General features: G+C 61.8%; 2 protein-coding genes across 3 annotated transcripts in view; one reads left to right on the top strand and one right to left on the bottom strand.

Moving 5' to 3' along the window:
* The window catches only part of CFAP99 (cilia and flagella associated protein 99), a 50,023-nt gene extending 36,885 nt beyond the window's left edge, over window positions 1-13,138 (bottom strand). Inside the window, exons 1-2 of the mRNA XM_051836699.2 lie at window positions 12,931-13,138; window positions 1,748-1,874 (exon numbers count right to left, since the gene is read on the bottom strand). Coding sequence (XP_051692659.2) covers window positions 1,748-1,858 — 111 coding nt within the window. The 5' untranslated portion in view covers window positions 1,859-1,874; window positions 12,931-13,138. The remainder of the gene's footprint in view (window positions 1-1,747; window positions 1,875-12,930) is intronic.
* Window positions 13,139-13,299: 161 nt separating this feature from the next.
* ZFYVE28 (zinc finger FYVE-type containing 28) overlaps window positions 13,300-26,347 on the top strand; it is a 106,234-nt gene continuing 93,186 nt past the window's right edge. Inside the window, exon 1 of one of the 2 annotated variants that reach the window (XM_051836675.2) lies at window positions 13,300-13,742. In XM_051836675.2, coding sequence (XP_051692635.1) covers window positions 13,704-13,742 — 39 coding nt within the window. In that variant the 5' untranslated portion in view covers window positions 13,300-13,703. The remainder of the gene's footprint in view (window positions 13,743-26,347) is intronic. The other variant, XM_051836673.2, reaches the window with a different exon arrangement.

The following is a 26,347-nucleotide window of genomic DNA, read 5'->3' as shown; positions in this document are numbered from 1 at the left end:
CGGGCAGGGCGTCAGTCGGGCTGCCAGAAGGGGGTCTGGGCGGGCGAGGGGACAGCCCTCTGCTTGCTCTGCCAGGGGCCAGTGCTGGCAGGAGCAGGGCGGGCTGCACTGAGGCCTTCCCGTGGGCTCTGGGCGGGCAGAGGAGCAGAGTGGGTGCACCTGGCCCTCAGTGGCTTTCATCGCCTCTGTGGATGCTCAGGGTCTCAGGGGAGCTGGAGGCAGGGGGTGCTGAGGCGGAGGAGGGAGCCACGAGCACTGGGGTCCCTTCCCTCTGCAGACAAGCTTTGCGCCCCTCCCCCGAGCCCCAGCTGGAGGCCACGGCCCTTCTGGTAGTCAGGGGCCCAGGCTTCCTGGCGCTGGCCCGGCACCCATGAGCTTCTGCACACTCATCCACCCTCAGGGCTTTCTGGCTGCTACCTGCAGGTGGCAAGGGAGGCGGGCTCTGACTGTGGCCTGGTGACACTCAAGCTGGGGATGGGCCCTGGCTGGAGCGGTCTGCATGGGGGACCGACTCATATGGGCACAGGAACAATGGGGCCACAGAAAGGCGGCAGCGCTGACCAGAGGCAGGCGTCCCCAGAGAACGCTCCTGCTCCCACGGCCCCTCTGATCTGGCTGGGGCGTCCCTAGGTATTCACGTGTTGGGAGTGCGGTCCTCAGGGTGGCGGAGCCTTCAAGAGGTGGGGCCCAATGGGAGGGCCCTGGGTCACAAATGCAAACCACAGGTGGCTGGGACCCCGGTTAGTTCTGGCGAGAGAGGCTGTAATGACCGAGCGAGCCTGCCCGCACGTGTGTCCCACCCCGACACCAACTGCCAAGGTGTGATGTGGGGGTGGGGGGCCCACCTGAGCCGGTGCCGTGCTGTTTGGACTTCAGCCTCAGAAGTGAGCTAAGCAAACCTGTCTCTGCAGATGGCCCAGCCTCGGGTACTGTGTGACAGCAACAGAAAACAGCCTAGGACACCCTCCCGGGCTGGGGCAGGCACGCCGTCCCAGGACCATGGACGGGCCTGGCCTGTGTGACAGTCCAGCAGCTCTGTCCTGGGGGGTCAGTGGGGGACTAGACCTCAGAATCCTGACAGCAGGACCCCTGTGGTGCACGCCTCTGCTCTCTGGGCCCCTGCCCTGGACGGCCAAGAGACACAAGGGTCAGAGACGTGGGGCTGGGGCTGGGTCGGCGGTGGGGGGCACCAAGTGGGGCAGGCTGCGGTGGTGGCCAGGGTGCCACAGGTGACATGAACTGGGATGCAGCCCCCCTCCCAGGCTCCAGGACTTCAGCTGGGGAGACCACAGCCTCCTGACTTGCAACAGGGAAGAAGAAGACAGGACATACGGGGACAAGGGCTGAGGAGCACGTGGCTGGCCTCGGGGTGTGGGGGTCCTCACTGCCTGGGCAAGCCCCTCTCCTCCCCGTCAGAGGCCTGGGCGACTACGGGAGCCGTGGCCCCTGCACGGTGAGGGGGTCCAGGGCTGAATCCTGGTATCTGTGTTGGTTCAGCCCGCAGCCACCCCGTGACCTCAAGTCCTTGCATTGCTGCCAGTGCCTTGCTCCCCGATTTCCTGGGTGACCCGGGGCGTGTCTGCAGGAGGCAGTGTCGGCCCCGGGACGGTGGACAGAGGGCACCGTCGCTGGCCACTCCCCAGGCTCTCAGGAAACAAGCCCACGCTGTTTTCCGGGAGGCCCACAGCCACGTGGCAGGCAGGTGTCGTGGACTCGCCTCCCGGGGCCCTGAGCCCCCGGGCCCTACCTGCAGCGAGGCAGACACGGCCTCCAGGAACTGCTCCGGGTGGTCCTTCTCAGGCTGAAACTTGTCCAGCTGCTCGACGGCCAGCTCCACGCACTTCCTGTAGTAGGCCATCTCCCGGGGCACGGCCCTGAAAACACAGGTCACGCTCTGCACCACCCCCGGTGGCCGGCCTCATTGGCCCCTCCAAGTCCACTGGGTCACCAGGAGCCTCAGGTGGTGGGCGCTGGACACCTGGAGCTGGAAACCCGAGGGCCACTTCCTGAACTGAACCCTCCCGAGCCGGGCCTCCTGCCCCCTGCCCTGTGGCCTGAGGCTCGCGGCCAGGCTGCGGACGGCAGCAACCTCTGGGAAGGGCCCAGGCCGGACAGCACAGGCCTCTCGTGAGCCAGACTCTGGGCGTCCCTCAGGCCAGCCCGGGTGGTGACTGCTCAGCAACAATGCCTGGGGGTGGCAGGTCCCGGGTGGGGGTGACCTAACACAGAACGTAGGGGAAAGGAGCAGCCTGCGGCCCCCAGGTTCAAAACCGCCAAACCTCCATTTATTTATTTTAGTTGATTTATCATTTATTTGAAAGGTAGAATGACAGGGTGGCAGAGACGGGGGTGGGGACAGGGAGGGAGAGGGAGACAGGCAGGAAGAGAGAGAGAGAGAGAATCTCCCATCTGCTGGTTCACTCCCCAGATGGTTGCCACACCCCGAGCTGGGCCAGGCCAGAGCCAGGAGCCTGGCACTCCATCTTGGTTTCCCGCGTGGGTGGCAGGGACGTGAATTATGAGCCCTCATCTGTTACTTCCCAGGCACATCAGCAGGGAGCTGCACTGGAAGCACGGAGCAGCCAGGACTCGAATCACGCACTCTGATATGGGATGAGGGCGTCCCAAGCACGGCTTACACCCGGTGCCCACCACGAAGACGAGGGAGGCCGGGGCCCGAGGGGCTGCGCAGACGGAGTGGTCCAGTGCAGGCGCGGTGGGAGTCTGGCTGCCCAGAGCCTGTGTCTGGGAGCCCTGGGAGGGGCAGCTTGGGGAGGCAGGGGTCTGGCTGCAGTGACAACAGGTGGCCTCAGCAGCACAGGTTCTCACGTGCCCAGGGGCAGTTCTGGCTCCCGGCCGGCCGCTTCCCGCTCCGCAAACTCTGGCCTCCCTGGAGCCAGCGAATGCTAGGCTGCTGGTGCTCTGGGCACAGCAGGGGCCCCTCGGTCCCTCGCCCAAGGGGCAGGGCGGCTCCCAGACACAGACCTGGCAGGCTTGGCCGGACTGAGCAAACCATGGTCTGAGGCTGGCCAACCCTGCCCCTTCCCCCCACCCTCACTCCCCGCCGTATTTAAAGAGGAGGGTGGCCAGGTGTTACCAGACATGAAGCAGAACGGAAGACTCTAGCAAAGAAAGGACTAGGAGGAGACACACCAGGCACAGAGCAGGCACAGAGCAGGGGAACGCCCGGAAACCAGCAGCCGGCCCTCCGGGGGAGACTGGCGTCCAGGAAACAAGGGACTGGGTTGGGGGCGGGGAGAAGAGCTGCCGGGAGGCCCACTGTGAGCGTGGCTGACAGCCCAAACGGAGGGCGTGGGGCGGCAAGGGTGGGCACTCCCCCAGGGAACGGGCAAGACCAGGTCACAGGAGACTTCCAAGACGCCCAAAGTCCAGCGCCATTCCATGAGGACAGCGGCGACACACAAAGCCAGACCACGCGCCAGAACTGGAGGACTGGGTTTCCAGGCGGACGGGCCCCCTGCGTGGGCAGCCCATGAGCGGAGCGCGACATTCCTGAGTGGACGTGCCCTGTGGGCCTTGCGCTTGGACACCTGGCAGCCACTGGAGACCCACCAGCCCAGAAGGCCCCGCCTTGTCTTTCACAGGTGAGCCCGGAAAGGCGTGGATGCGGTCTGGGGAGCTGCGGCTGCACTCAAGCAAGGATCTCGTGCAGGACTTCCTGGACGGTGACAGACGCACAGCATGGCGGGCAGAGGCTCCAGGGGGTCTGGACCAGAGGGAGCCTGCCCCTGGCGTGACCCCTGGGTGGGTTTCACTGAATGGTGGGGAAGGAGGCCGCCTGCCCCTGCTGCCGACATCGCCCTGGGCCCGTGTCTTCACCCCTCGCTGGCTGGGCCTCTGGGCCCCTGCACCACTGACAACCAAGGCCTGGTCTGGGGCTGTTCCCTTAGGGGTGGCTTCGGCACCCAGCTCGGGCTCTGCACAGACACAGGCCAGCAGGGAGCTTTTTAAGGAGCCCTAGAGGAGCCTCTTGGAATTTGGAAAAGTGGGCTGCAATGGGCTTAAAGCCCTAGTTCAGTGACAGGCCCTGGGGACCAACTCCCAGGAAACCCAGTGAGTGGGGTCCAAGCGGACGGCGTGAGCTGCCTGGTCGAACCATCAGGACGGCCAGGGCCACGTGGTGAGGCCCAGGGAAGAGGCGGCCTTGGGCCTGGCCCTGGCAGGCACCTGCCCCACCCCCAGGCAGTCTGGCTTCCTTGCGAGGGCCTGGGTGACGCCAGAGTGAGCATTCACACAGCTCACAGATGCTGAGGCAGGGCTCTGCCGCCGGGACGGAGAGCTCCCTGTGAGGCTGGCCGTGCCCGCCCTGCCCCCGCCTACCTTCCTGAGCGCCTCCCACCTCCCCAGACCCCCTCACAGGAAACCCCTGCTCCTTGGAAGGCTGGGCAGTGGACCAGGCCATTCCCTTGCCTGCCTGGGCCCCGTTTCTCTTGCTGGCCCACTCTCCAGACACCACACATTCAGAGCAGGGCCTCTGCCTGTGACAGGCCTTGCACTCAGTGTGGCAGGGGCGGGGGTGGGAGCGGGGGTGGGGAGCTGGCCTGGTGACACCAGGGTCCACGGAGCTGTGCCCGGCCAGGAGGGCAATGCTGTCTTGCTAGGGCAGGAAGCACTTTTCTGGGGCATTGCTCTGTGGGTGAGCTCAGGGCTTGGCGATTCTGGTCCCTGTGTTTCGGGGTCACCACATGGAAGCGCCTTTTAAAGCCACAGCATAACTGGGGCCTTGGAGGGCTGGGTGGGGGGCAGTCAGGGCAGACATGGGTGGCTGAACAGCATTGCTGGCTGTGCATGGAGTGTTGGCTCACGCGCTGAGGGCTTGCCTAGTTTTAGCCTTGGGAGTGACAGGGCCATCGATAAAACAGGAAGTAAAGGGACAGCCCCTTGTCCCCATCCTGTGGCTCGGGCGGGGGCACCTGCAGGAGGAGTGTGGCCTTGGGCCAGGCCGGGTGTGGGGCTGTGCAGTCCTCCGGGCTTGAGTGGTGGGTCAGCTGGGCTACTGGAGACAAGTGTCCTAGCTTCTCTGTGCCCCAGGCTCTGCTGGCTGGGGAGGGAACACGGGTGGGCAGGCCCAGAGTGGACGTCGTTCCCATGGGGTTGAGGACAGCTAGGGGTGGGGAGTCAAGGGCAGTGACAGGTTGTTCCAGGGGCTTTGATGCTGCTGCGATGGGGACCTGGTGCCGGGGTCCAGGACCCAGAGCCCCTCCCTGACAGCTTCCTGCCAGGCCTGCCCAGGCCTGACTCCTGGTGTCCTTCTCAGGGGGTTCCTGCCCTAGCCCCGCCTCTGTCCTGTTGGCCCCAACCCAGCGTGGGTGATCTCCCTGTCCCCTCAGGCCCTGATGTCAGGGCCACACAGGGCCACTGTGCTGGCACGGCTCTGGGACTCTTTGTTCCAGTCTAGCTCACTCCTAAACGGAAAACAACTCCAGCCACAGCAGGATGTCCCAGGCCCATGGCAGCCCAGGGCCCCCAGCCCAGCCTGGGAGCCAGCAGCAATGCTGCAGGGCAGCCTGGGGCCATGGAAGGAACCTGAGACACCCACTTCCCATCCCAAGGCTTGCAGCGAGCAAAGGCGGAAGGAAAAGACATTGGGAAGGTCAGTCACAAAGGCTGGGCGGACCTGTCCTGGTGACCCTGCTCAGTCTGGCCACTCCTCCTGGCCCCTCCCACCAGTACCAGAATGCAGCAGGTGCTCCTGAGAGACTGGGCTGTTGGGGGGGAGGGGCAGGGAGACCCCAGGCTGTCAGCCTGAGCTGCTGTGGGTGCTAGGTGAGGTTTGGTGGGGAGAGGCTCCAGGGCTCCTCCACGCATCGTGAACAAACCCCCCAGGTTCTCAGCTGCTGTGAGACCCGGGGTCCTCTCAGTCTGTCCTAACCCTTCACAGCCTGCGGTCACCAGTCCTCGGGGCCCTCTTCCTCCTCCCTCTCCCCCTGCTCTGCAGCTCAGGGCACTGGGCCTCTTGCTGGCCTTGAATCCTCCCTCCTCTACTTGTTGAGCTCCTGGGCATCCCTCAACACCCCACTCAAACATCGTCACCTGTGTAGACCCCCCCCAGTTCCTCCCTTCTCTGTGCCTCCTCTGGTGTCACCCAAGCTTCATTAAGCCACCGTGAGTGCCTTGGGCAGGGCTCTGCCCCAGCGCGGGAGCTGGGATCTGCCAGCACCTCGGCAACAGCTGCGGGCCAGCGCCCTGGCTCAGACGCGCACCCGTCGTCGAGTCCCTGGCTGCTCTGCTTCCGGTCCAGCTCCTGGCTAATGTGCCTGGGAGAAGCAGTGCCCTGGTGCCTGGACCCCGCGCCCCGATGGCGCCCTGGCTCCTGGCTTCAGCCTGGCCCAGCCTGACTGCTGTGGCCATTTGAGGAGTGAACCAACAGAAGGAGACCTCTTTCTCTCTACCTCTGCCTTTCAAGTAAACAAAATAAATCTTTTTTTTTTTTTTTTTTTTTTTTTGACAGGCAGAGTGGACAGTGAGAGAGAGAGACAGAGAGAAAGGTCTTCCTTTTGCCGTTGGTTCACCCTCCAATGGCCGCCGCCGCCGGCGCGCTGCGGCCGGCGCACCGCGCTGATCCGATGGCAGGAGCCAGGTGCTTTTCCTGGTCTCTCATGGGGTGCAGGGCCCAAGCACTTGGGCCATCCTCCACTGCACTCCCTGGCCACAGCAGAGGGCTGGCCTGGAAGAGGGGCAACCGGGACAGAATCCGGCGCCCCGACCGGGACTAGAACCCGGTGTGCCGGCGCCGCTAGGCGGAGGATTAGCCTAGTGAGCCGCGGCGCCGGCTTAACAAAATAAATCTTAAAAAAAAAAAATATCTGTGGGTCGGGCACTCAGCCTGGCTGTTGAGACTCCTGCCCCCCACAGTGCAGCCCCTGGGTCCGCGTCCTGGCATGGTCACTCCAGACTCCAGTTCCCTGCTAACACGCACCCTGGGAGGCAGCAGGCGGCGGCCCAAGCCCTTGGGTCCCTGCGGCCCAGGGAGGCCAGTGCTGGGCTCTGGGCACCTGGCTTTGACCTGGCCCAGCCCTGGCTGTTGCAGGCATCTGGACGGTGAGCCAGTGGATGGAAGAGCTCTGTCTCTGTGCCTTTCAAGTAAACTGACGATAAACAGAACTTCGAAAAAAAGAAACGCTCGTGGCATGAAAAGCCTGGTGTGAAACTGTGAAAGGATCACCTAGCGCCCTTGACTATGCTTTTATCAGAAGCAGTTCGGCTTCAAAAATAAGGTCTGCACGTCTGCACAGGGATCACCCCAGCTTCTCTATAAGGTGCACACGGGATCACCCCAGCTTCTCTATGAGGTCTGCACGGAGATCACCCCAGCTTCTCTATAAGGTCTGCATGGAGATCACCCAGCTTCTCTATAAGGTGCACACGGGATCACCCAGCTTCTCTATAAGGTCTGCACGGAGATCACCCAGCTTCTCTATAAGGTGTGTATGGAGATCACCCCAGCTTCTCTATAAGGTGCACATGGGATCACCCCAGCTTCTCTATAAGGTCTGCACGGAGATCACCCAGCTTCTCTATAAGGTGTGTATGGAGATCACCCCAGCTTCTCTATAAGGTGCACATGGGATCACCCCAGCTTCTCTATAAGGTCTGCACGGAGGTCGCCCAGCTTCTCTATAAGGTGCACACGGGATCACCCCAGCTTCTCTATAAGGTCTGCACGGAGATCACTCCAGCTTCTCTACAAGGTCTGCATGGAGATCACCCAGCTTCTCTATAAGGTGTGCATGGAGATCACCCAGCTTCTCTATAAGGTGCACACGGGATCACCCCAGCTTCTCTATAAGGTCTGCACGGAGATCACCCAGCTTCTCTATAAGGTCTGCAGAGAGATCACCCCAGCTTCTCTATAAGGTGCACACGGGATCACCCCAGCTTCTCTATAAGGTGTGCATGGAGGTCGCCCAGCTTCTCTGTAAGGTGTGCACGGAGGTCACCCCAGCTTCTCTATAAGGTGTGCACGGAGGTCACCCCAGCTTCTCTATAAGGTGCACGGAGGTCACCCCAGCTTCTCTATAAGGTCTGCACGGAGATCACCCCAGCTTCTCTATAAGGTGTGCACGGAGGTCACCCCAGCTTCTCTATAAGGTGCACGGAGGTCACCCCAGCTTCTCTATAAGGTGTGCACGGGATCACCCCAGCTTCTCTATAAGGTGTGCACGGAGGTCGCCCAGCTTCTCTGTAAGGTGTGCACGGAGGTCACCCCAGCTTCTCTATAAGGTGCACGGAGGTCACCCCAGCTTCTCTATAAGGTGTGCACGGAGGTCACCCAGCTTCTCTGTAAGGTGTGCACGGAGGTCACCCCAGCTTCTCTATAAGGTGCACGGAGGTCACCCCAGCTTCTCTATAAGGTGTGCACGGAGGTCACCCCAGCTTCTCTATAAGGTGTGCACGGAGGTCACCCCAGCTTCTCTATAAGGTGCACGGAGGTCACCCCAGCTTCTCTATAAGGTGTGCACGGAGGTCACCCCAGCTTCTCTATAAGGTGCACGGAGGTCGCCCCAGCTTCTCTATAAGGTGCACGGAGGTCACCCAGCTTCTCTATAAGGTGTGCACGGAGGTCGCCCAGCTTCTCTATAAGGTCTGCATAGAGATCACTCCAGCTTCTCTATAAGGTGCACACGGGATCACCCCAGCTTCTCTATAAGGTGTGCACGGAGGTCACCCAGCTTCTCTATAAGGTCTGCATAGAGATCACTCCAGCTTCTCTATAAGGTGTGCACGGAGATCACCCCAGCTTCTCTATAAGGTGCACACGGGATCACCCCAGCTTCTCTATAAGGTGTGCACGGAGGTCGCCCAGCTTCTCTATAAGGTCTGCACAGGGATCACCCCAGCTTCTCTATAAGGTGCACACGGGATCACCCCAGCTTCTCTATGAGGTCTGCACGGAGATCACCCCAGCTTCTCTATAAGGTCTGCATGGAGATCACCCAGCTTCTCTATAAGGTGCACACGGGATCACCCCAGCTTCTCTATAAGGTGCACACGGGATCACCCCAGCTTCTCTATAAGGTCTGCACGGAGATCACCCCAGCTTCTCTATAAGGTCTGCATGGAGATCACCCAGCTTCTCTATAAGGTGCACACGGGATCACCCAGCTTCTCTATAAGGTCTGCATGGAGATCACCCAGCTTCTCTATAAGGTGCACACGGGATCACCCCAGCTTCTCTATAAGGTCTGCACGGAGGTCACCCAGCTTCTCTATAAGGTGTGCACGGAGATCACCCAGCTTCTCTATAAGGTGTGCACACGGGATCACCCCAGCTTCTCTATAAGGTCTGCACGGAGGTCACCCAGCTTCTCTATAAGGTGTGCACGGAGGTCGTCCAGCTTCTCTATAAGGTGCACACGGGATCACCCCAGCTTCTCTATAAGGTGTGCACGGAGGTCACCCAGCTTCTCTATAAGGTCCGCATGGAGGTCGCCCAGCTTCTCTATAAGGTCCGCACGGAGGTTGCCCAGCTTCTCTATAAGGTGCACACGGGATCACCCAGCTTCTCTATAAGGTCTGCATGGAGATCACCCAGCTTCTCTGTAAGGTGTGCACGGGATCACCCCAGCTTCTCTATAAGGTGTGCACGGAGGTCGCCCAGCTTCTCTTTCCACGGCTGTTTCAGAACGTCACAAGTCCGTGCTGCACTATTCAGCTTTGCTGCCTCATCTAACTGGAAGACAGCAGGTGTCCCGATGACCCTTTATGAGGAGGTGAGAGGACAGCTTCCGCCTGGGCTGGGTTTGGGGTGGGGCTCAGTCGCCCCGTCCCCAGGGGAGACTTCCTAGCTGTGTGAGGGCCTGAGGCTCACGGGAGCCCCGTGACAAGACCCCTCACCAACATGAAAGGGAAACAGGGCTGGCACGGGGAAAGAAGAGCTGAGGCTAACTCAGCTCCAATAGAGACAAGCAGTCACGCTGCAGGGGGTGCCCTGGGAGGGGCCTCCTGCCCCAGTGTCCGGAACCTGCTGGGGACACGGCGCTGCCCGGCAGGCCATGGGACTCCTGGGAGCGGGACCGTCGGTGTGTGCCTGGCGGGAGCTGGCGGTCCTAGAGCCTGGAACCTTCTGAGGAAGGCAGGAGCTGAGGAGCCCTCTGGTGCCGTAGGTCATGGAGAGGCAAGAGAAGCGTGCCAAGCTCTGCCCTCCGGCGACCTAGACAGGATGAACCGGAAGGAGCAGATGAGCCAGGTTCCACATGGGGCTTGCAGGCAGGCCTAAGGGTTCATGTCCACCTGCACACGTGGCACAGGGCAGGTGCTCCAGGAGGGTGGACATGAGGAACAGACACGTTTGCATGCCGAATCCCCACAGAGGTTAGCCGAGGGATGCGCAGTAGTCCCGCCTTTGAGTTCGTCCGATTCTGACGCCCGCTTGCAGTGCCTGCTTGCTGCTTCCTTCACTCACTCATCTGCTCATGCCCAGCGTGGCTTCAACGGTGAAACGTTGTCAGCGTGGGAAGTGGGCTTAACTCCCGAGCTTACTGATGCTTTGCCCCCGCTGGTCGGAATTGGCACTCCACTACCCGGGACTCCACGGTAAAAGTGGGCTGGACCAAAGCTTGTCTCTTCTCAGCAAATCTTGTAGAGGGGCCCCAGAGCGTGTGAGCCAGCCTGCTTCTCCCTCCTGGGACCAGCCTGCCCACTGCCTTGCAATCTGGATCCAGCCGTTAGATGAGACAGAGACAGAGACAGAGAGGGAGAGACAGGGAGAAGGAGAGACAGAAAGGGAGAAGGAGGGAGAGGGAGAGGGAGAGGGAGAGGGAGAGGGAGAGGGAGATGGGGTAGGGAGACAGAGAAGGAGAAGGAGAGACGGGGGGACGGGGTGGGGAGACAGAGAGGGAGAAGGAGGGGGGAGAGGGAGAGGGACAGACAGGGGGAGGGAGAGACAGAGAGGGAGAGGGAGAGGGAGATGGGGTGGGGAGATAGAGAGGGAGAAGGAGAGACAGAGAGAGAGAGAGGGAGAGGGAGAGGCAGAGACAGAGAGAGAGAGAGAGAGAGAGAGAGAGAGACAGACGGGGGAGACAGAGAGGGAGAAGGAGAATCAGAGAGGGAGAGAGACAGAGAGAGAATGGGAGAAAGAGCGAGAGAGTGAGAGGGAGAGACAGAGAGAGGGAGAAAGAGAGAGTAAGAGTGAGAGTGAGAGAGGGAGAGACAGAGAGAGAGCAAGAGAAGGAGGGAGAGGGAGAGACAGAGAGAAAGAGAGAGAGCGAGAGAGAGAGAGAGAGAGGGAGGGAGAGGGAGAGAGATTTTACATCTTCTGGTTCACTCCCCAAATGGCTACAATGGATAGGGCTGGACCAGATAGAAGCCAGGAGCCAGGAGCTTCTTCCGGGTGTCCCACGTGGGTGCAGGGGCCCAGAAACTTGGGCCATCTTCTGCTGCTTCTCCAGGCCACAGCAGAGAGCTGGATGGGAAGTGGAGCAGCCGGGGTAGGAATGGGCGCCCATGTGGGATGCTGGCATTGTAGGCGGTGGCTCTAACTGCTGTGCCATAACGCCAGCCAGTGTGGGGATGCTTGGTTACACGGGGCTGGTCCTAACCCTAACTGCCACAGCCACTTCCCTGAGTGAGCCTGTGTCCTGAGCACAACTTCAAACGGTGACTTAGACGGGAGCCTCAGCACACACAGCTGCCCCACGTCTGGGAGGCAAGGACGCGTCGGCCGAATGTCTACTCAGATCTTACGGGCCAGCCCACGGAGAGGGCAAGAGAGCAAGCCAGGCTGTATCTGTGGGTTCACTCCCCGAATGCCTGCAACCGACGGAGGGGGCTCAGCTGGGCCAAAGTCAAGAGTCCACTCTGGGTCTCCCACATGGGTGCCAAGAACCCAGTCGCTCGAGGTGGGGTAGGAGCCAGAGCTGGGAGGCAAACCCAGGTACTCTGACCCTCACTGGACGCAGGTGTCTTAACTGCTTGCCCCAGTACCCGACTCAAGGAGGGGCACACTTTACCCAGAGATACTGAGAGTGGCTTGGAGCTGGATTTGAAGGGATCTGTTAAGGTGTTCAGAGAGTGGAGAAGACATAGACGGGTCTGGAGGCCCCGGGTTCAGGCAGGGACTGCAAGGTTTGGGGTGGTTGTTTGCCAAACCACGTGACTGGAGGAAACCACCCAGGGCAGGGGTGGATGGAGCGGCTTCCAAGGACCTTGTCCTGGGCCCCCAGGGTCAGGCTGTCAAGGAGACTGAGAAGGAGCAGGTGCGGGGGCAGGGTGGGGGGAGGGGAGGAAGAGGAGTGGCAGGTGCAATGCGCTCCAGGCACGTGAGACCGTGTGTCTCCAGGTCAGCTGGGTGACCGGCTCACGTTCAAGGGAGAGGGAGAGTTCAGCCCTGACCACCGGACTTGGCAGCATCGAGGTCGAGAATGGCTTTGATGGTGGTCTTCAGAGGAGGGGCTGGGCGCAGGTTCGGGGAAGAACAGGTGGGGAGGAACAGCTCTGGCGGGTGCAGGGAAACTGCGTGTGAGTGAGCTGGGGGGGCGGGGGGGGGTGGGCTCCGCCTGCTGCAGCCAAAGCGCCCCAGCCCCATTCAAGCCTCAGGTTCAGGGGAAGACGCGTGTGTGTTTCTGGCGCTCTGCTTGACTCGTAACAGGTACTCAGATTTTGGTGAATGTCTTCATAGATTCAACTTAGGGCACCCCTTGGGGAAAGCAGTGACGACGGCATATATATATATATATATATATATATATATGTATGTATATATAGTGTGTGTGTGTGTATAAGCGCTGTTTATTGTGCCGATTCAAACATTAACTGTACTCAAGGCGGGGGGGAAAAAAAAACAAGCAAGCAAGACGGAACCCGCTTGCAGGTGACAGAAAGTCGCCGAATGGAAGAGAGAGGGGCTGGCGCGCCTGGCCCCTGTTCCTCGTCCCGCACCCGCAGCCGCACCCGCAGCCGCACGCTCACCTGTCGGCCCGCTCCCGGCCGCCGGGCAGCCCCTCGCGCCTCCGCCTGCCGCCGCAGAGGTTCCCCGGGTCCGCGGGAGCCGGGCGCCCCGGCGATCGCTGGCTGCCGCCGACTTTTCTCGACTTTCTCGGGGTGGCCCAAGACCTCAGCAGCCGCCGGACTGGGGCGCGTCGTTGGGGCGTCGTCACCTAGCAACGGCGGGCGCCCCGCCCCCGCGGGGGACTACAAGCCCCGCCACGCGCCGCGCGCAGGCCCCGCCCCCGCGCCGCGCGCCGGGCGTGGAGTCCGGGCCCGGCCTGCGGGGAGCGCGCCTCGGGCGGGGCGCGGCGCCGCGCGGGGATTGGGCGGCCTCGGCCCGGCGGCCCCGCCCGCGGCTCGCGGCGGGCCGGGGGCTCGCGGCGCCTCGGCGCATGTGCGGCGCGGGGCAGCCGTGACCGGCGGAGGCGCGGGGTGTCCGCGGGCCGCGAGGACCGCGCGCCCCCGTGCCCGCGTCGGCCCGTGCGCGCTGTGCGCCCGCCCGCCCGCCCGCAGGTCTGCGGGTCTGCCCGGCGCCGCTGGCCGAGCATCCTCTGCACCGCGCACCTGCCCCACGCACCTGCCCGCCGGCCGCTGGCAGCCCCGCGCTCTGCTGGCGCTCAGCTGCCCTCGGGCCGCGCGGGGCCCCGGCCTGGCTCCGGCCCTGCTTCCGCGTTCGCCCCGCGCCGCGGCCCGGCCCGGGCGCAGCGCTGCGGAGGGCGAGGGCCGGCCGGCGCCCGGCCGGGGCAGGCGCGGCGATGATGAACAGGTTCCGAAAGTGGCTGTACAAACCCAAGGTGAGCGGCCCCCGCCCCGGGCCGGACGCCCCCGCGCCCCGCGCTCTGCTCCACCCGCAGGGAGTGGTGACCTCCTGCCGGTGGCCAGCGCCGTCCCCCCGGCTCGCCTCCCCTCTGCTCCTCGCCCTGCCCGCGAACGGCCCAAACCCCGCTTCCCGAGCGTGGGTCCCGGACGGACCCCTTACCCTCACTCTGCGGCCTGGGTGCGTTGCCCTCCCCCGCGCCTGCGGCCGGAGCGGGGCCCCCTCCTAGCCGGGTGTCGAATAGACCTGGGCTCGCACCTGGGGGTCTCCGGCCCGCGGGCCGAAGCAGACCCCTCACTACTTCTCCTGGGTCGCCCTCCCCGCACCGGGGCTGGCCCTCTCCCCATCCCCCGCCTGGTCCTGGGCCGGGAAGCGCCCTCCCAGCCTCCCTCCGCACTCTGATCAGACCCGCTCCCCACTTCCCCGGTTCCAGGGGAGCCCCCATTTCTCAGTGCCGGGCCTCCCGCACCTCCGCCCAGCTCGCGTCCCCACCCTTCTCCCCTCTGCCCGGGCCCCGCAGCCGCGCCCCTCCCAGCTCCGCGGGGTCGGGGTCCGGGCCGCGGCGGCTGCGCCAGTCGCACTGCGGGCGTTGCGTCCCCGCCGCCCGCGTGGGGCTTGGCATCCGCCGCGGCGCGAGGGGTCGGGCGCGCGGTCCTGGGAGCGCCCTCCGCATCCAGGCGCGGCACGCTGGGGGACGGCGCGGGGTCTTGCGGGGCACGGCTCGGGTGGAGTCACTGCGGCGACCGCGGGCGGGATCGCGGCCAGCCTCCGCGTCGCCGCCGGGCCCGCAGCCTGCCCCCTCCCCCCGCAGCTAGCCACTTCTGTCGGTCGGGTCCCAGCCCCCTGTTCCCCGTGACGGAGCTCTCAGGGCAGGGGCTCCCTAGCATCCGTGCCTCTCTGGTGCGCCCAGGGCAGGGGCTCCCTAGAATCCGTGCCTCTCTGGTGCACCCGGGAGAAGCAGCAGGTGGGCTCGGGCGACCCCAGGGGCCCGGAGCTCTCGCGCCTTCGTGGCCTTTGAAGTTTGGGTCTGAGTTTGTGTGGGTTAAGGGCGCGGTGCGTGGGGCCTTGGCCCGCGCCAGGGGCGCGCGGGTGCCGACCTCCTCGTCGGGGGTCGGGGGTGGCTCCCGTGTGCGCGGGCGCCGGGTGCGGCTCGTGGCCTCGCCCGCGCCTGGCCACGCCTGCAGCGTGCGGCGCTGGCGCAGTCCCTCGGAGGAGAGCCTCTGAGTTCTGCGGCCTCTGCACCGCGCATCTGGGCAGGCGGTGGCTTTGCGTTCCAGTGACTTTTTCTCGCCCGTTTAGGGAAAAAACAGTCCTGAGAAGGTCGTCCGGGGGTGGGCAGCGGCGTGGTTAGTGTTTCTCGCAGGGGCAGGTGAGGAGGTACAGCGTGGTGGCTCTGAAACCCGGGGAGGGAGGCCTTGGCCGCAGCGGGAGGGAACGGGAGCCGCTGACCGCCCGGTCTCTGCAGCCTGGCCGCTTAGCGGGGCTCTGCTGCGTCCAGTTTAGGAAAAGACTTTAAAAGTGCAGAGTGACCCCGCCTGGTCGCTGCTGCCCAGAATTAAGAATCCTGCCCCTTGTCTTCCGGCTGCTGTCCCGGCGAGCCCCGGGGGTGGAAGTCGGTGAAATGACCAGTCCTAGTGAGCCGGCACCAAGCTGTGTGCTGGGGGGACAGGCCTCCCAGACCTCACTGGCTTTGCTGCTGTCCCTTATTCCCTTATCGGCCTGCTGTCTGCTGTTTGTCCCCACCCCCTGCCCGTGGCTCTCGCTGGGACCCCAGCTCTGCCGGCAGCCTGAACCTGGGCTGTCCCCAGCCCGAGCTCTCTCCTTGGAGTTAAGCATTTTGACTGTTAAAGGCGTCGAGTACTGTGGTACCTCACCCCAGCAGCTTTTCATCCTCCAAACCCAAGCTCGGAATTCTGCCTCGGATCAGGGATCGGATTTCATGCCTCTTTTTCCAGTCTAACAGCACACACTTTGGCACGGGCGAGCAGGAAGCCAGGCCCCGGAAGGTTCTGGGCCTGGGAGAGTTGAGGCGGTGGATGCTGGCGTGGGAGGAGCACGCGTGTGCGGGACACTGCTGCCCTCGCTTAGGGTTTGTTTTTCATTTATGTATTTAGATGTACAGTTCAAACTGCATTTTTGGTTTAACCCTGTTCCGGCTGAAAACTGGACGCTGAGCTCCTTGTGCACTGCGGCGCGGTGGAAAACATTCTGAACTAAAAATTACTTATTGTTCCATTAGTTCTAAAAGCAATTGGAGGGGCGGCGCTGTGGCACAGTGGGGAAAGCCACCACGTGTAGTGCTGACATCCCATATGGGCGCCGGTTCCAGTCCCGGCTGCTCCACTTCCCATCCAGCTCCCTGCTGTGGCCTGGGAGAGCAGTGGAAGATGCCCAAGTGCTTGGGCCCTGCACCCACGTGGGAGACCTGGAAGAAGCTCCTGGCTTTGGCCTGGCTCAGTCATTGTGACCATTTGGGGAGTGAAGCAGCCGATGAAAGAGCTCTCTCTAACTCTGCCTTTCAAATAAATAAAATAAATCTTTTTTTAAGAAAGCAATTGAAAATGCTTAAAATATCCTCAGATGACATAAATTTTGATACCTGAATCATTAATAGCGACCTGAGTTAAAAATACCCGATGAATAATACAATAGTTTAACATTAAAATGACATGTGCACATTATATTCCCATTCGTTTTATAGAAACCCATCTCTTAAACCCCAGTGTGACTTTCCGTGATGAGAAGCCCGTGTGTCCCGTGGCTCTGCGGGCTGCGTGGACGGGGCAGTGTGCAGGGGAGGCGTCACCTGTGTCCTCGCCGCTGCTGCTGGCTCCCGCTTCCGCTGCTCGAGACACAGTGGCTCTTGGAGAAGGCGGGGTGTTGTGGCTCCACTGGTGACGTCACCGAAACCAGGGTACCTGTGCTGGTTCTGACTGCACGGATCCGACTGGTGGAGAAAACCTGGTCTCCAGGAAGGGCGCAGACGTCCTGGCGTGGGGGAGGGGGCCCGGGATGCAGACCCGACCCCGCTGGGGTTTCTCAGCCATCATCACAGAGCACGGTAAGAGCCCCCGTGATGTGTGACACTGGGGACGTCCCCCTGCTGGCTGGTCCCCGTGCTCAGCCGTGCGCCCCACAGAGCTCTCTCCATCTGTCCCCGGGGCCCCTGTTTGCAGGGAATGCTCCTGTCTGCTTCACGTTTATCTGGGAACTTTGTGTAATTCCAGGCTCAGATCAGAGATGAGGTGACCTTTGCCAAGAGCACCCCAGAGACTTGCCTGGGGGGCGCTTTGCTTTTATGTTTTATTTATTCATTTATTTATTTGAAAGGCAGAGAGAAAGAGTGTGTGTGTGTTCCATCTGCTGGTTCACTCCCCAGATGTCCACAACAGCCAGGGCCGAGGGCAGAGTCCTGGAATTCAATGTAAGTCTCCCACCCAGGAGGCAGGGACTCATCACCACTGCCTCCTGGGGTTGCATCCGTAGGAAGCAGGAATCAGAGCGGAGCTGGGACTGGACCCAGGGTCTCTGACACGGGACGTGGGTGTCCTGAGTACCAACCCAGCTGCTGCACCAAGCGCCTTCCCCATGTGTGTGCCTTTTTTTAAAATCTTTATTTATTTGAAAGATGCTTACAACAGCCAGGGCTGGGCCCAGTCAAAGCAGGAGACCCACCCTCCACCTGGGTCTCCTGTGTGGCTGGGGGGTGACAGAGACTCGAGTGCTGAGCCGTCCCGGCTGCCTCCTGGTCACGTTTGCAGGAGGCTGGGTTGGAAGCAGAGCTGGGACTCAATGCTGGCACTTGGATGTGGGGGGTGGGTGCTCCAAGTGGCAGCTTAACTCGCTGCACGGCAACCCCTGTCCCCATGGATGAATTTAAGGGTTTGGCAAAGCCGGCCAGCCTGGGTGCACACCCGGCGGCGTGTTTGTGGGACCAGGCAGCTGGGCAGCACGAAGCTTGGGCTTTGTGCACGCTGTGTGTCGAGTTTTCTGTTTCAGCCCGCGGGGCGTTGATCGGTGCTCAGGTTCCTTGTGGGTTTCCCAGGGCCCTGGGCCGGCCCTCTGTGCCTTGACCACCTTGCTGATGGGGTGGCACCTTGAAGTGAGTGGCCAGCAGGGCAGGTCCCAGGGGGAAGGGGCAGAGGCCCGGGTTTGTGTCTGGATGGCCCCCAGTGCGTATCAACGAGGTGCAGTCTGGTCTTCCCTGTAAGGCTCCACCTTGATGGATAAGAATTAGGGGTGACATGGAGCCAGCAGCCCCTGAGGCCCGGAGCGCCATGGGCAGGGTCTTCCATGACCTGGGCCCTCCCCGCTGCGGGATCCGGACGGGTGCGTGGCCTGCGAGAGCCTTCATTTCCCTGCTCTGTGTCGTATGGGCAGTGGGCTGCTGTCCTGCAGTCCGTTAGCTCCCTGCGCCAGGCATCCACCCTGTCCTGGCTTGGGATCTGAGCGGTAGCTTCTAGCCAGGCTGCTAACTGATCGGCTTACATCCCGTAAATTCTGGGTGCCCAGCTGTGGCCAGGCGGCGCGTGGATGCTGGGAAGGGCATGTTTGTCTCTGAGATGAGCTACCGGAAGGCCATTGCTCACCGGCCAGGCCAGGGCCAGGTCGCTCTCCCGGCAGGCGCCTGGCCCCGAGCCAGGCTCAGAAAGCCCTGGGAGGGATGCTGGGCAGTGCTGAGTCAGGCTGGCTCGGCCGGGCCCGCACACCACGCTGTTGCCCAGGGTGCCCCGACTGCAGAAGGCACTGGGTCCCCCCTTCCCCGCCCCCCCAGAGCGCCTTCCTTGGGACAGCCTGGTACTCGTCTGTCTCTTAAGGTGGTTTCACAGGCAGTGGCTGTGCACGGGCAGCTGGGTCTCGCTGTGGTCTCTGTGTGGTCCGGGAAAGCCGGTGGCATTGTGGGCAAGGGTGAGGCCGCGACGGCCACCACTGGGGCTCCACGTTCGGCAGGCAGAGCGCGGTGATTAGCTGAAATGTGGGACATGGTTTCTGTTACGTGGGCGAGCAGGGGCGAGGGCGTCCAGGGCGTCGTGGAGTTGATGTTTGGACTCAGTGGCCCCCGGCAGGAGGGTGGTGTGGGGGCAGGCACCGGGGCCTGGCACTGCTCCACCTCCAAGCAGGAGGCCTGGGAGGCAGTTTCGTTCGCCCTAAGAGGAGAGATGGGGTGGTTTAAGGACGCGCTAGTGCGTGGTTGGAGCCGCCGAGAATTCCCAGAACGCTAGCTTTGCTTGCGAATGTGCGAAGCTGCACTTCTGAGAGCCACTGAGTGGCTGCCGCGGCCTGGTCTCGCCTGGGCTCATGGTGTGCCGGTGCCCCTGCACGGCAAGCAACCGCGCGCTGACTGCAGTGCGAAGGAACTGAGCACTTCTGGAAAGCGTGGGTTTTAAGTATTGCTTTTTTTTTTTTTTCTACAGGCAGAGTGGACAGGGAGAGAGAGAGACAGAGAGAAAGGTCTTCCTTTGCCGTTGGTTCACCCTCCAATGGCCGCCGCGTCCAGTGTGCTGCGGCCGGCGCACCGCGCTGATCCAAAGGCAGGAGCCAGGAGCCAGGTGCTTCTCCTGGTCTCCCATGGGGTGCAGGGCCCAAGCACTTGGGCCATCCTCCACTGCACTCCTGGGCCACAGCAGAGAGCTGGCCTGGAAGAGGGGCAACCGGGACAGAACCCGGCACCCCGACCGGGACTAGAACCCGGTGTGCCGGCGCCGCAAGGCTGAGGATTAGCCTAGTGAGCCGCGGCACCGGCCAGTATTGCATTTTTTTAATTATCTGAAATTTTGCTGCCCTCCGTAGCTTATATGTCTAAATAGCATGGGAGGGGCCGACGCTGTGGTGTGGTGGGTAAAGCCGCCGCCTGCAGTGCTGGCATCCCATATGGACGCTGGTTCGAGTCCTGGCTGCTCCACTTCCGATCCAGCTCTCTGCTGTGGCCTGGGAAAGCAGCAGAAGATGGCACAAGTCCTTGGAGTCCTGCATCCGAGTGGGAGACCCAGAAGAAGCTCCTGGCTCCTGGCTTCAGATCGGCACAGCTCCTGCTGTTGCAGCCTCTTGGGGAGTAAACTATCGGATGGAAGACTCTCTCTCTCTCTCTCTCTCTCTCTCTCTCTCTCTGCCTCTCCTTCTCTCTGCATAACTCTGACTTTCAAATAAATAAATAAATCTTTAAAAAATAAATAACTAGCGTGGGGGCCACAGATGGGAGCCTCCCTAGTCCTGTGCCTCAGTTTCCCTGGCTGTCAGTGGGGGAGCAGCCGTGCCTGTGGAATTGCTGGGAGCAAAGGCTCAGTCACAGCTGGCCCCTGTCCGTCCTAGTGAGGGGAAAGCTGTGGGTTTGGGGCCGGCGCTGTGGCGCAGTGGATTAACTCCCTGGCCTGAAGTGCTGGCATCCCTATGGGCGCTGGTTCGGGTCCTGGCTGCTCCAGTTCTGATCCAGCTCTCTGCTGTGGCCTGGGAAAGCAGTAGAAGATGGCCCAAGTCCTTGGGTCCCTGCACCCGCATGGGAGACCCGGAAGAAGCTCCTGGCTCCTGGCTTTGGACTGGTGCAGGTCCGGCCCTTGCGGCCAATTGAAGAGTGAACCAGCGGATGAAAGACCTCCCCCCCACCCACCTGCCTCTCCTCTCTCTGTGTAACTCTGACTTTCAAATAAATAAATAAATTTTAAAAAACGAAGTTGTGGATTTATTACAGGCCCACCGCTGAGGTGGTGAGGGCTTAGCGTCCATACTCCATCGCGTCCCAGAGGTCAGCCTTGGCCTCCACTCCTCCTGCTGAGTAATTCTGAGGGTGAAATGTCCGCTGCCCCTCCCCCTTCTCTTCTGGTGGCCTGGGAAGAAGAGCCTGCCTCAGTTCACCTCGGCACCCTCATGGGCCCGGTTACAGATGACCACAGTAATGAAAGATAAGGAGGGCCTCCTGTGCTCTCCTGGGACAAAGGTGTGGCTGTGCCCCCCGCTGGGCGCCCACCTCCCCATGTGGCTGGGAGGCCTGGGCAGCAGGCCTGGGCCCCCCGCCTACGCAGCCGTCCCCCGTGGCCTGCATCCCCTGTTTGTGGCTGGATGCTCGGGATCCAGTGGAGGACTCAAGGGCCAGGCGTGGCAGGCGTGAGGGGCAGGGGGCTGGGCACCAACACCACCTCCCGAGGATGTGCGTCCGCGGAGGGTGCAGCCGGGTGCTCCAACCACGCCTGAACCGGTGGGCCAAATGCCGACTCTCGACTCGCCTTAAAAAGGGGCGGGCCAGCCTGGGCTGCGCTCGTCTCTTATCTCCTGGGCTCTGATTTGACAGCTGACAGAGTTCCCTTGGTTAAGGCATCGAGGTTTCTGGGTTGTCTTTTAATGTCTAGGCCATCCTATACACTCTGTTTTCCAAATGAGGTCTCAGAGAGGACCAGGTTGCTGGGGCTGTCACAGCCAGGAAGAGGCAGAGCTGGGATTTGAACTCAGTTCTGCTGGACCCCAGAGCTGGAATCTGCGGGCAGCACTGCCCCGAGCCGTGTGTGTGTCAGGTGACGTCGCGTTCTCTGCAGGAAGGCGCTAGCCGTCGCCGGTTTCTACGTAAGTCCCGTGTGGTGAAACACTTTCCCACTTTCTCAGTTGATTGCAGAGAAACCTAGATATTGATGGGTAATTCAAGTATTTGAAGGAAGAAGACAAAAATGAATGGATTTTTAAAAACTGAATAGATTAAGGAGAAGTTAGAATAGAACATTTCATATTATGATAATTTATGTAGAGTAGTGGGTAAGATGAATGGAATACATTTTTTCCTTACAGTAAGTGTTTGGAAGCTCTCTATTTTCCATTGTTTTCCTGCTGGATGGAGGCGGTGGGGGGCTGTGGGGGCACTTCTGGTGGGGCTGCGTTCACGGTCCTCAGAGCTTTGCACGGCTGGATCTTTGTGTGCTGTGTGTGGGGTTTGTTTCCAGCTGGGTTCCCCCTGCCGGTCCCCCACCGGCCCAGACTCCGGCTTCCCTGGGAGATGCAGCCAGCACCCCCAGTTGGTGATGGTGTCCTTGGCACAGGCATTGTTTTCGTCGTATTTCAGTTTTAAAGAATATTTCCAGTTTTTAAGAAAGATTTATTTTATTTCTTTGAAATGCAGAGTTACAGAGAGAGAGAGGTCTTCCATCTGCTGGTTCACTCCCCAAATGGCCACAATGGCCAGAGCTGGGCTGATCTGAAGCCAGGAGCCAGGAGCTTCTTCCTGGTCTCCCGCATTGCAGGGGCCCAAGGACTTGGGCCGTCTTCTGCTGCTTTCCCAGGTGCATTAGCAGGGAGCTGGATCGGAAGTGCAGCAGCCAGGACTCAAACCAGTGCCCATATGGGATGCCGGCACTGCAGGCGGCAGCTTTACCCGCTACACCACGGTTCCGGCCCCAGCGTCTCCAATTATTTTTATGGCAAGTCGAGAGTCGGCAGCTGGCCTTCTGGTTGAGGCGTGGGCTGGAGCACCTGGGTTTGACACCTGGCTCCAGCACCTCACTGCACCTTCCTGCTCACGCATCTTCGGGAGCCGGCGATGGTGGCTCGAGTAACTGGGGCCCAGCCACCGCGTGGGGGCCTGGACCAAGTCCTCACTTCCTGGCGCTGGCCTGGCCCAGCCCCGGCTGCTGTGAGCATCTGTGGAGTCCTCAGCCCACGGGAGCTCTGCGTGTTCATAACCACCGAAAGGTGGGAACCGCCCCAGCGCCCGGCAAGGGCTGGCTGGCAAACAAGATGGACGTTGTCTTTCATGCCCCGGAGACACCAGGAGGAACCCGTGACATGAGGCCGCGTGCCGTGCGGTTCCGCTCGTGTGGATGTCCAGGCCCCTTAAGCAGGCTGGGGACTGCCGGGGGCTCAGTGGGGCTGGCTGCTTACGGGGATGGATGGGGTTTCCTTCAGGAGTGGTAAAGTTCTAGATGTGGGAGGCAGCGGTGGAACCGCGCGGGGAATGCACGGCCGACTGCGTGCTGCGCGGGTTTCGCAGAGGAACTACAGGGGCTGCCACTTTGTTTCTGAGGTTGTTCCAGCAGGAACTACAGGGGCTGCCACTTTGTTTCTGAGGTTGTTCCGTAAGGGACAAGATGCTCAGCCCAGGGGCTTGAGGCCGCCCTGCCCCCCTTGCCAGCCCCCTCACTGGAGCTCCCCAGAAGGGGCTCAGGCCTCTGCTCGGCCTCCCCGCCCGCGGGGTTCCCAGAAGATGGCAGTTGGCAGGCGGCAGCCCCCTGGGAGCTTTGTGGCCCCAGGCCAGGCTCCGAAGGGCAGACTGCGATCAGTGAGAGGCAGAGAGTCCCAAAGGGGTGGACGTGAACGGGCGGCGGGGAAGGCCTGGTGGCCTGCAGGGCGGCAGGCGAGCCACGTCCGGAGTTCGGCTGGGACGGCGCACAGGCACTGAGGGTCTGCCGCTGGGGGTCCTTGCAGGCCTGGTGCAGGGTCAGCTCAGCCCTGGAACCGGGACCTGCGGGGGCCTCCCGTGGGAGCTGGGCAGCAGCTGACTGAGTAAGGGGTGGGTGGTGGGGGACTAAGACCCCACGTGTGTGGGGAGCAACTCGGACTAGACTAAGTTACTGGAATTAAGACTTATTCTATGCATCTGCTCTCCCACAATATGGCGCTGGGAGAGGAGAAAACAGCTTCTACCCAGCTGCCTTTCACCAACTTGACAAGCTGCAGGAGCTGCTCCTGATTGGAGGAGAGCAGCGTACTCGGCGTGTGGGTAGCAGAGTTGGGATTGGTGGAAGAGGACTATAAAGGAGGAGAGAGACAACATGCACCAGGAACATCTAAGGGGAACATCTATCTAAAGGAACACCTGTGCAGCCCCCAGAGAGCCGGCCGGCGGTGTGCCGCTCCCCTGCGGAAGTGGGGAAAGTGGCAGGGGGAACCGCCCTTCCACGGAGGTGGAAGGGTCGGTAGCCAACCCGGGAAGAACCAGCAGCAAACCCGGGGAGGGCCGAGCAGACAAAAGAACAGTGCGGGGTCCTGTGTCATTCCTCCACGAAGAGGGGGAGCGACACACGTGGAGCGTAGGAGGGTTCACACCAGACCGAATGCTTTGAACTGTAGCCTGCTGTCTCCTTCCCCCCTGCCCAGTGGCTCTGTTCCTGGGCTGGGGGTTAAGCATGGTGGGATGGACTGGCAAGGGGGCTTCAGTGGTCGTGCCTGGGCCGTTGTCTGCCATCTCTGTCCTCTGGGAATCTGACGGGAGATTTGGTTGGTGAGGGTCTGGGGACAGCGGAGACCTACGGTTGGGTGCATCAGGCCCAGCGTGGAGGTCACACAGTGTCTCCTCCATTTTAGGGGCTCCGGGGTCACACAGGGATGGGGAGAAAGGTGTATCAGGGGGCTCGTGGTGGTGGCTGTGGGGTGCAGCCCCGGGAGGTAAGGGGTCTTCCAGAGGTGGGAAGGGTCAGGGAGCGTCTGGGGTGGGGGTGGGGCCTGCGGGACAGCAGAGAGAAACAGGAGACTGCTTGTAGCTGGCGAGTGTTTTCCTGATTGGCAGGTCAGGTTCCATAAGCCCAAGTCCCACACGGGATGGACGGTGGTAGACGCAGGGTGAGTCCCAGTGGACCTGAGGCCGCTGTGTCGCAGGGCCCCAGGGAAGAGGAGGCCAGGACTGCCCGGCTGCTGCGCCTGCTGCAGCCCCGGCCCGGGACGGCTAGGCGATCGTTCCAGCCAGTTCCAAGTAAGCTCTGCTGAGCAGAGGGACGTGGAAGGCGGTTTTTGATTCAGGCAGGCAAAAAAGGAACCGCCCCCAAATCCCTGCCGGAGAAAATGTACTGCAAATGGAAAATCAGAGTCGGAAGGGAGCAGTGGGAGGCAAGAAGCCAGGGCGGAGGCGGGAGGCGTGGGCGTCAAAGCTGCAGTGGCCGGGCGTGGCATCCGGGCCCAGGGCTCCCCTTGCCGCTTGAGCGGCCCCGGAAACAAGCGAACGGGAATCTGGACCTCGGGCCTGGGAGGTCCGGGGGTCCACGGCTCGGTGGTCGGCGTTGAGGCTCAGGGTGGCGGTGGACTTCAGACCGTGAGTTCAGTGTGTGAATTAGCACGGAGCAAATGCTGGGGTAATCCATACGGAGTGGATAACTTCCAAACCAGGAGAGCGCGAAAAGAGGAATAAGCTGACATCCAGCCAGTCACCGCAGGAGGGGAGGGGGGGCAGCAGAGAAAGCGGCCGGGTGAAGGGGCGGGCATCTGGCAGTGCCTGGGTTCAGTGCCCAGCCCCGGCTTCCTGCCAGCGCAGACGTGCCGCCCACATGGGCGTCCTGGGTTGATGTCTCGGTGCGCAGCCTCACCCCAGCCTCGTCCCAGTGCGTGGGAGCTCTGTCCGTCTCTGCCTTTCGAGTAAGTAAGTGGGCAGAGAACCACACAGAGCCAAAAAGTGAAGCTGCAGAAGTAAGTGCGGCTCCACCGTGGTCACAGTAGGTGGGAATGGAGCGACCGCACTGGTCAAAGACAGGCCTGATTGCACTGAAGTTCAGCTGTGCCCAGCGCTGGTGGTTAGGACGCTGGACCGCCTGGTTCCAGTTCTTGCTAATGCAGACCCTGGGCGGCAGCAGGCGGTGCTCAAGTCCCCCCTTCCCCCACCTGGGTTGTGTGCTTGGCTCCTGGCTTCAGTCCTTGCTTGGCCCCAGCCACCACTGATTTGGAGAGTGAACTGGTGAAAGAGGGGCGGAGCGTCTCTTTGTCTGTCCATCTCAAATTTCAAAACAAGCGGAAAACCCCCACCCAGCTGCCTGCCATTGGCCGGAATGTCTGTAAGGCAGCTTCTCAGAGTGACAGGACCAGGAAAGACCCCCAAAGCGAGGCCTCCAGGCTTTGTGGGTGGTAGGTAAGAGGTGGGGCAAGGCTACCGAGGGGGAGGCCTGCCCGGCAGACTCATGCCTCCTGCAGGTCGCTGGTTTTCTGGGGGCCTGCAGACCTTTCTGGAAGGAACAGAAGGGTGGGGGCTGGTTTGCCACCTGGCTCAGCGGAGGCCTGGGAGCTGGGCTGGACCTCCAGGGAGGGCCTCTCCACCTCTGCGGAGCCAGTGGCAGTGGGGGCTGCGCCTGCAGGGCCCTGCCTGGGCTGGGGCAGGTGGGGGCCGAGCCCTGCAGGTCTGCAGGGCAGGTCATCTCGGGCTCCGACCAGTGCCTCTTGCTGGTGTTGAGTCCTCTGCTTCCGGTGTCAGGCTAGGAGCTCCTTGAGGAAGCTGGCGGGTGCTTAAGAGATGTGTCAGATCAGCTGTTGGACAGTGCATAAATTAGGCATGAGTGTTTTTAAGATTTATTTTTTATTTATATGAAGGCAGAGTTAGGGGGCGTTCGAGCTTCCATCTGCTGGTTCATGCCTCAAATGACTGCAATGGCCGGGACTGGGTCAGGCTGAAGCCAGGAGCCAGGAGCTTCTTCCAGGTCTCCCACGTGGGTGCAGGGGCCCAAGCACTTGGGCCATCTTCCAGTGCTTTCCCAGGCCACATCAGAGAGCTGGATTGGTAGAGGAACAGCCGGGACGCGAACCGGCGCCCATGTGGGATGCCGGGACTGAAAGCGGTTTTAGCCACTGTGCCACAGCGCCGGCCCCAGGTGTGCGTTTTTAAAAATCACTTTGATGCGCATATTTGTGGCC

Source organism: Oryctolagus cuniculus, chromosome 2, assembly GCF_964237555.1.
Source record: "Oryctolagus cuniculus chromosome 2, mOryCun1.1, whole genome shotgun sequence".
NCBI lineage: Eukaryota > Metazoa > Chordata > Mammalia > Lagomorpha > Leporidae > Oryctolagus > Oryctolagus cuniculus.
Note: the sequence above shows the minus strand (reverse complement) of the source record. Positions and strands in the feature narration are given on the sequence as shown.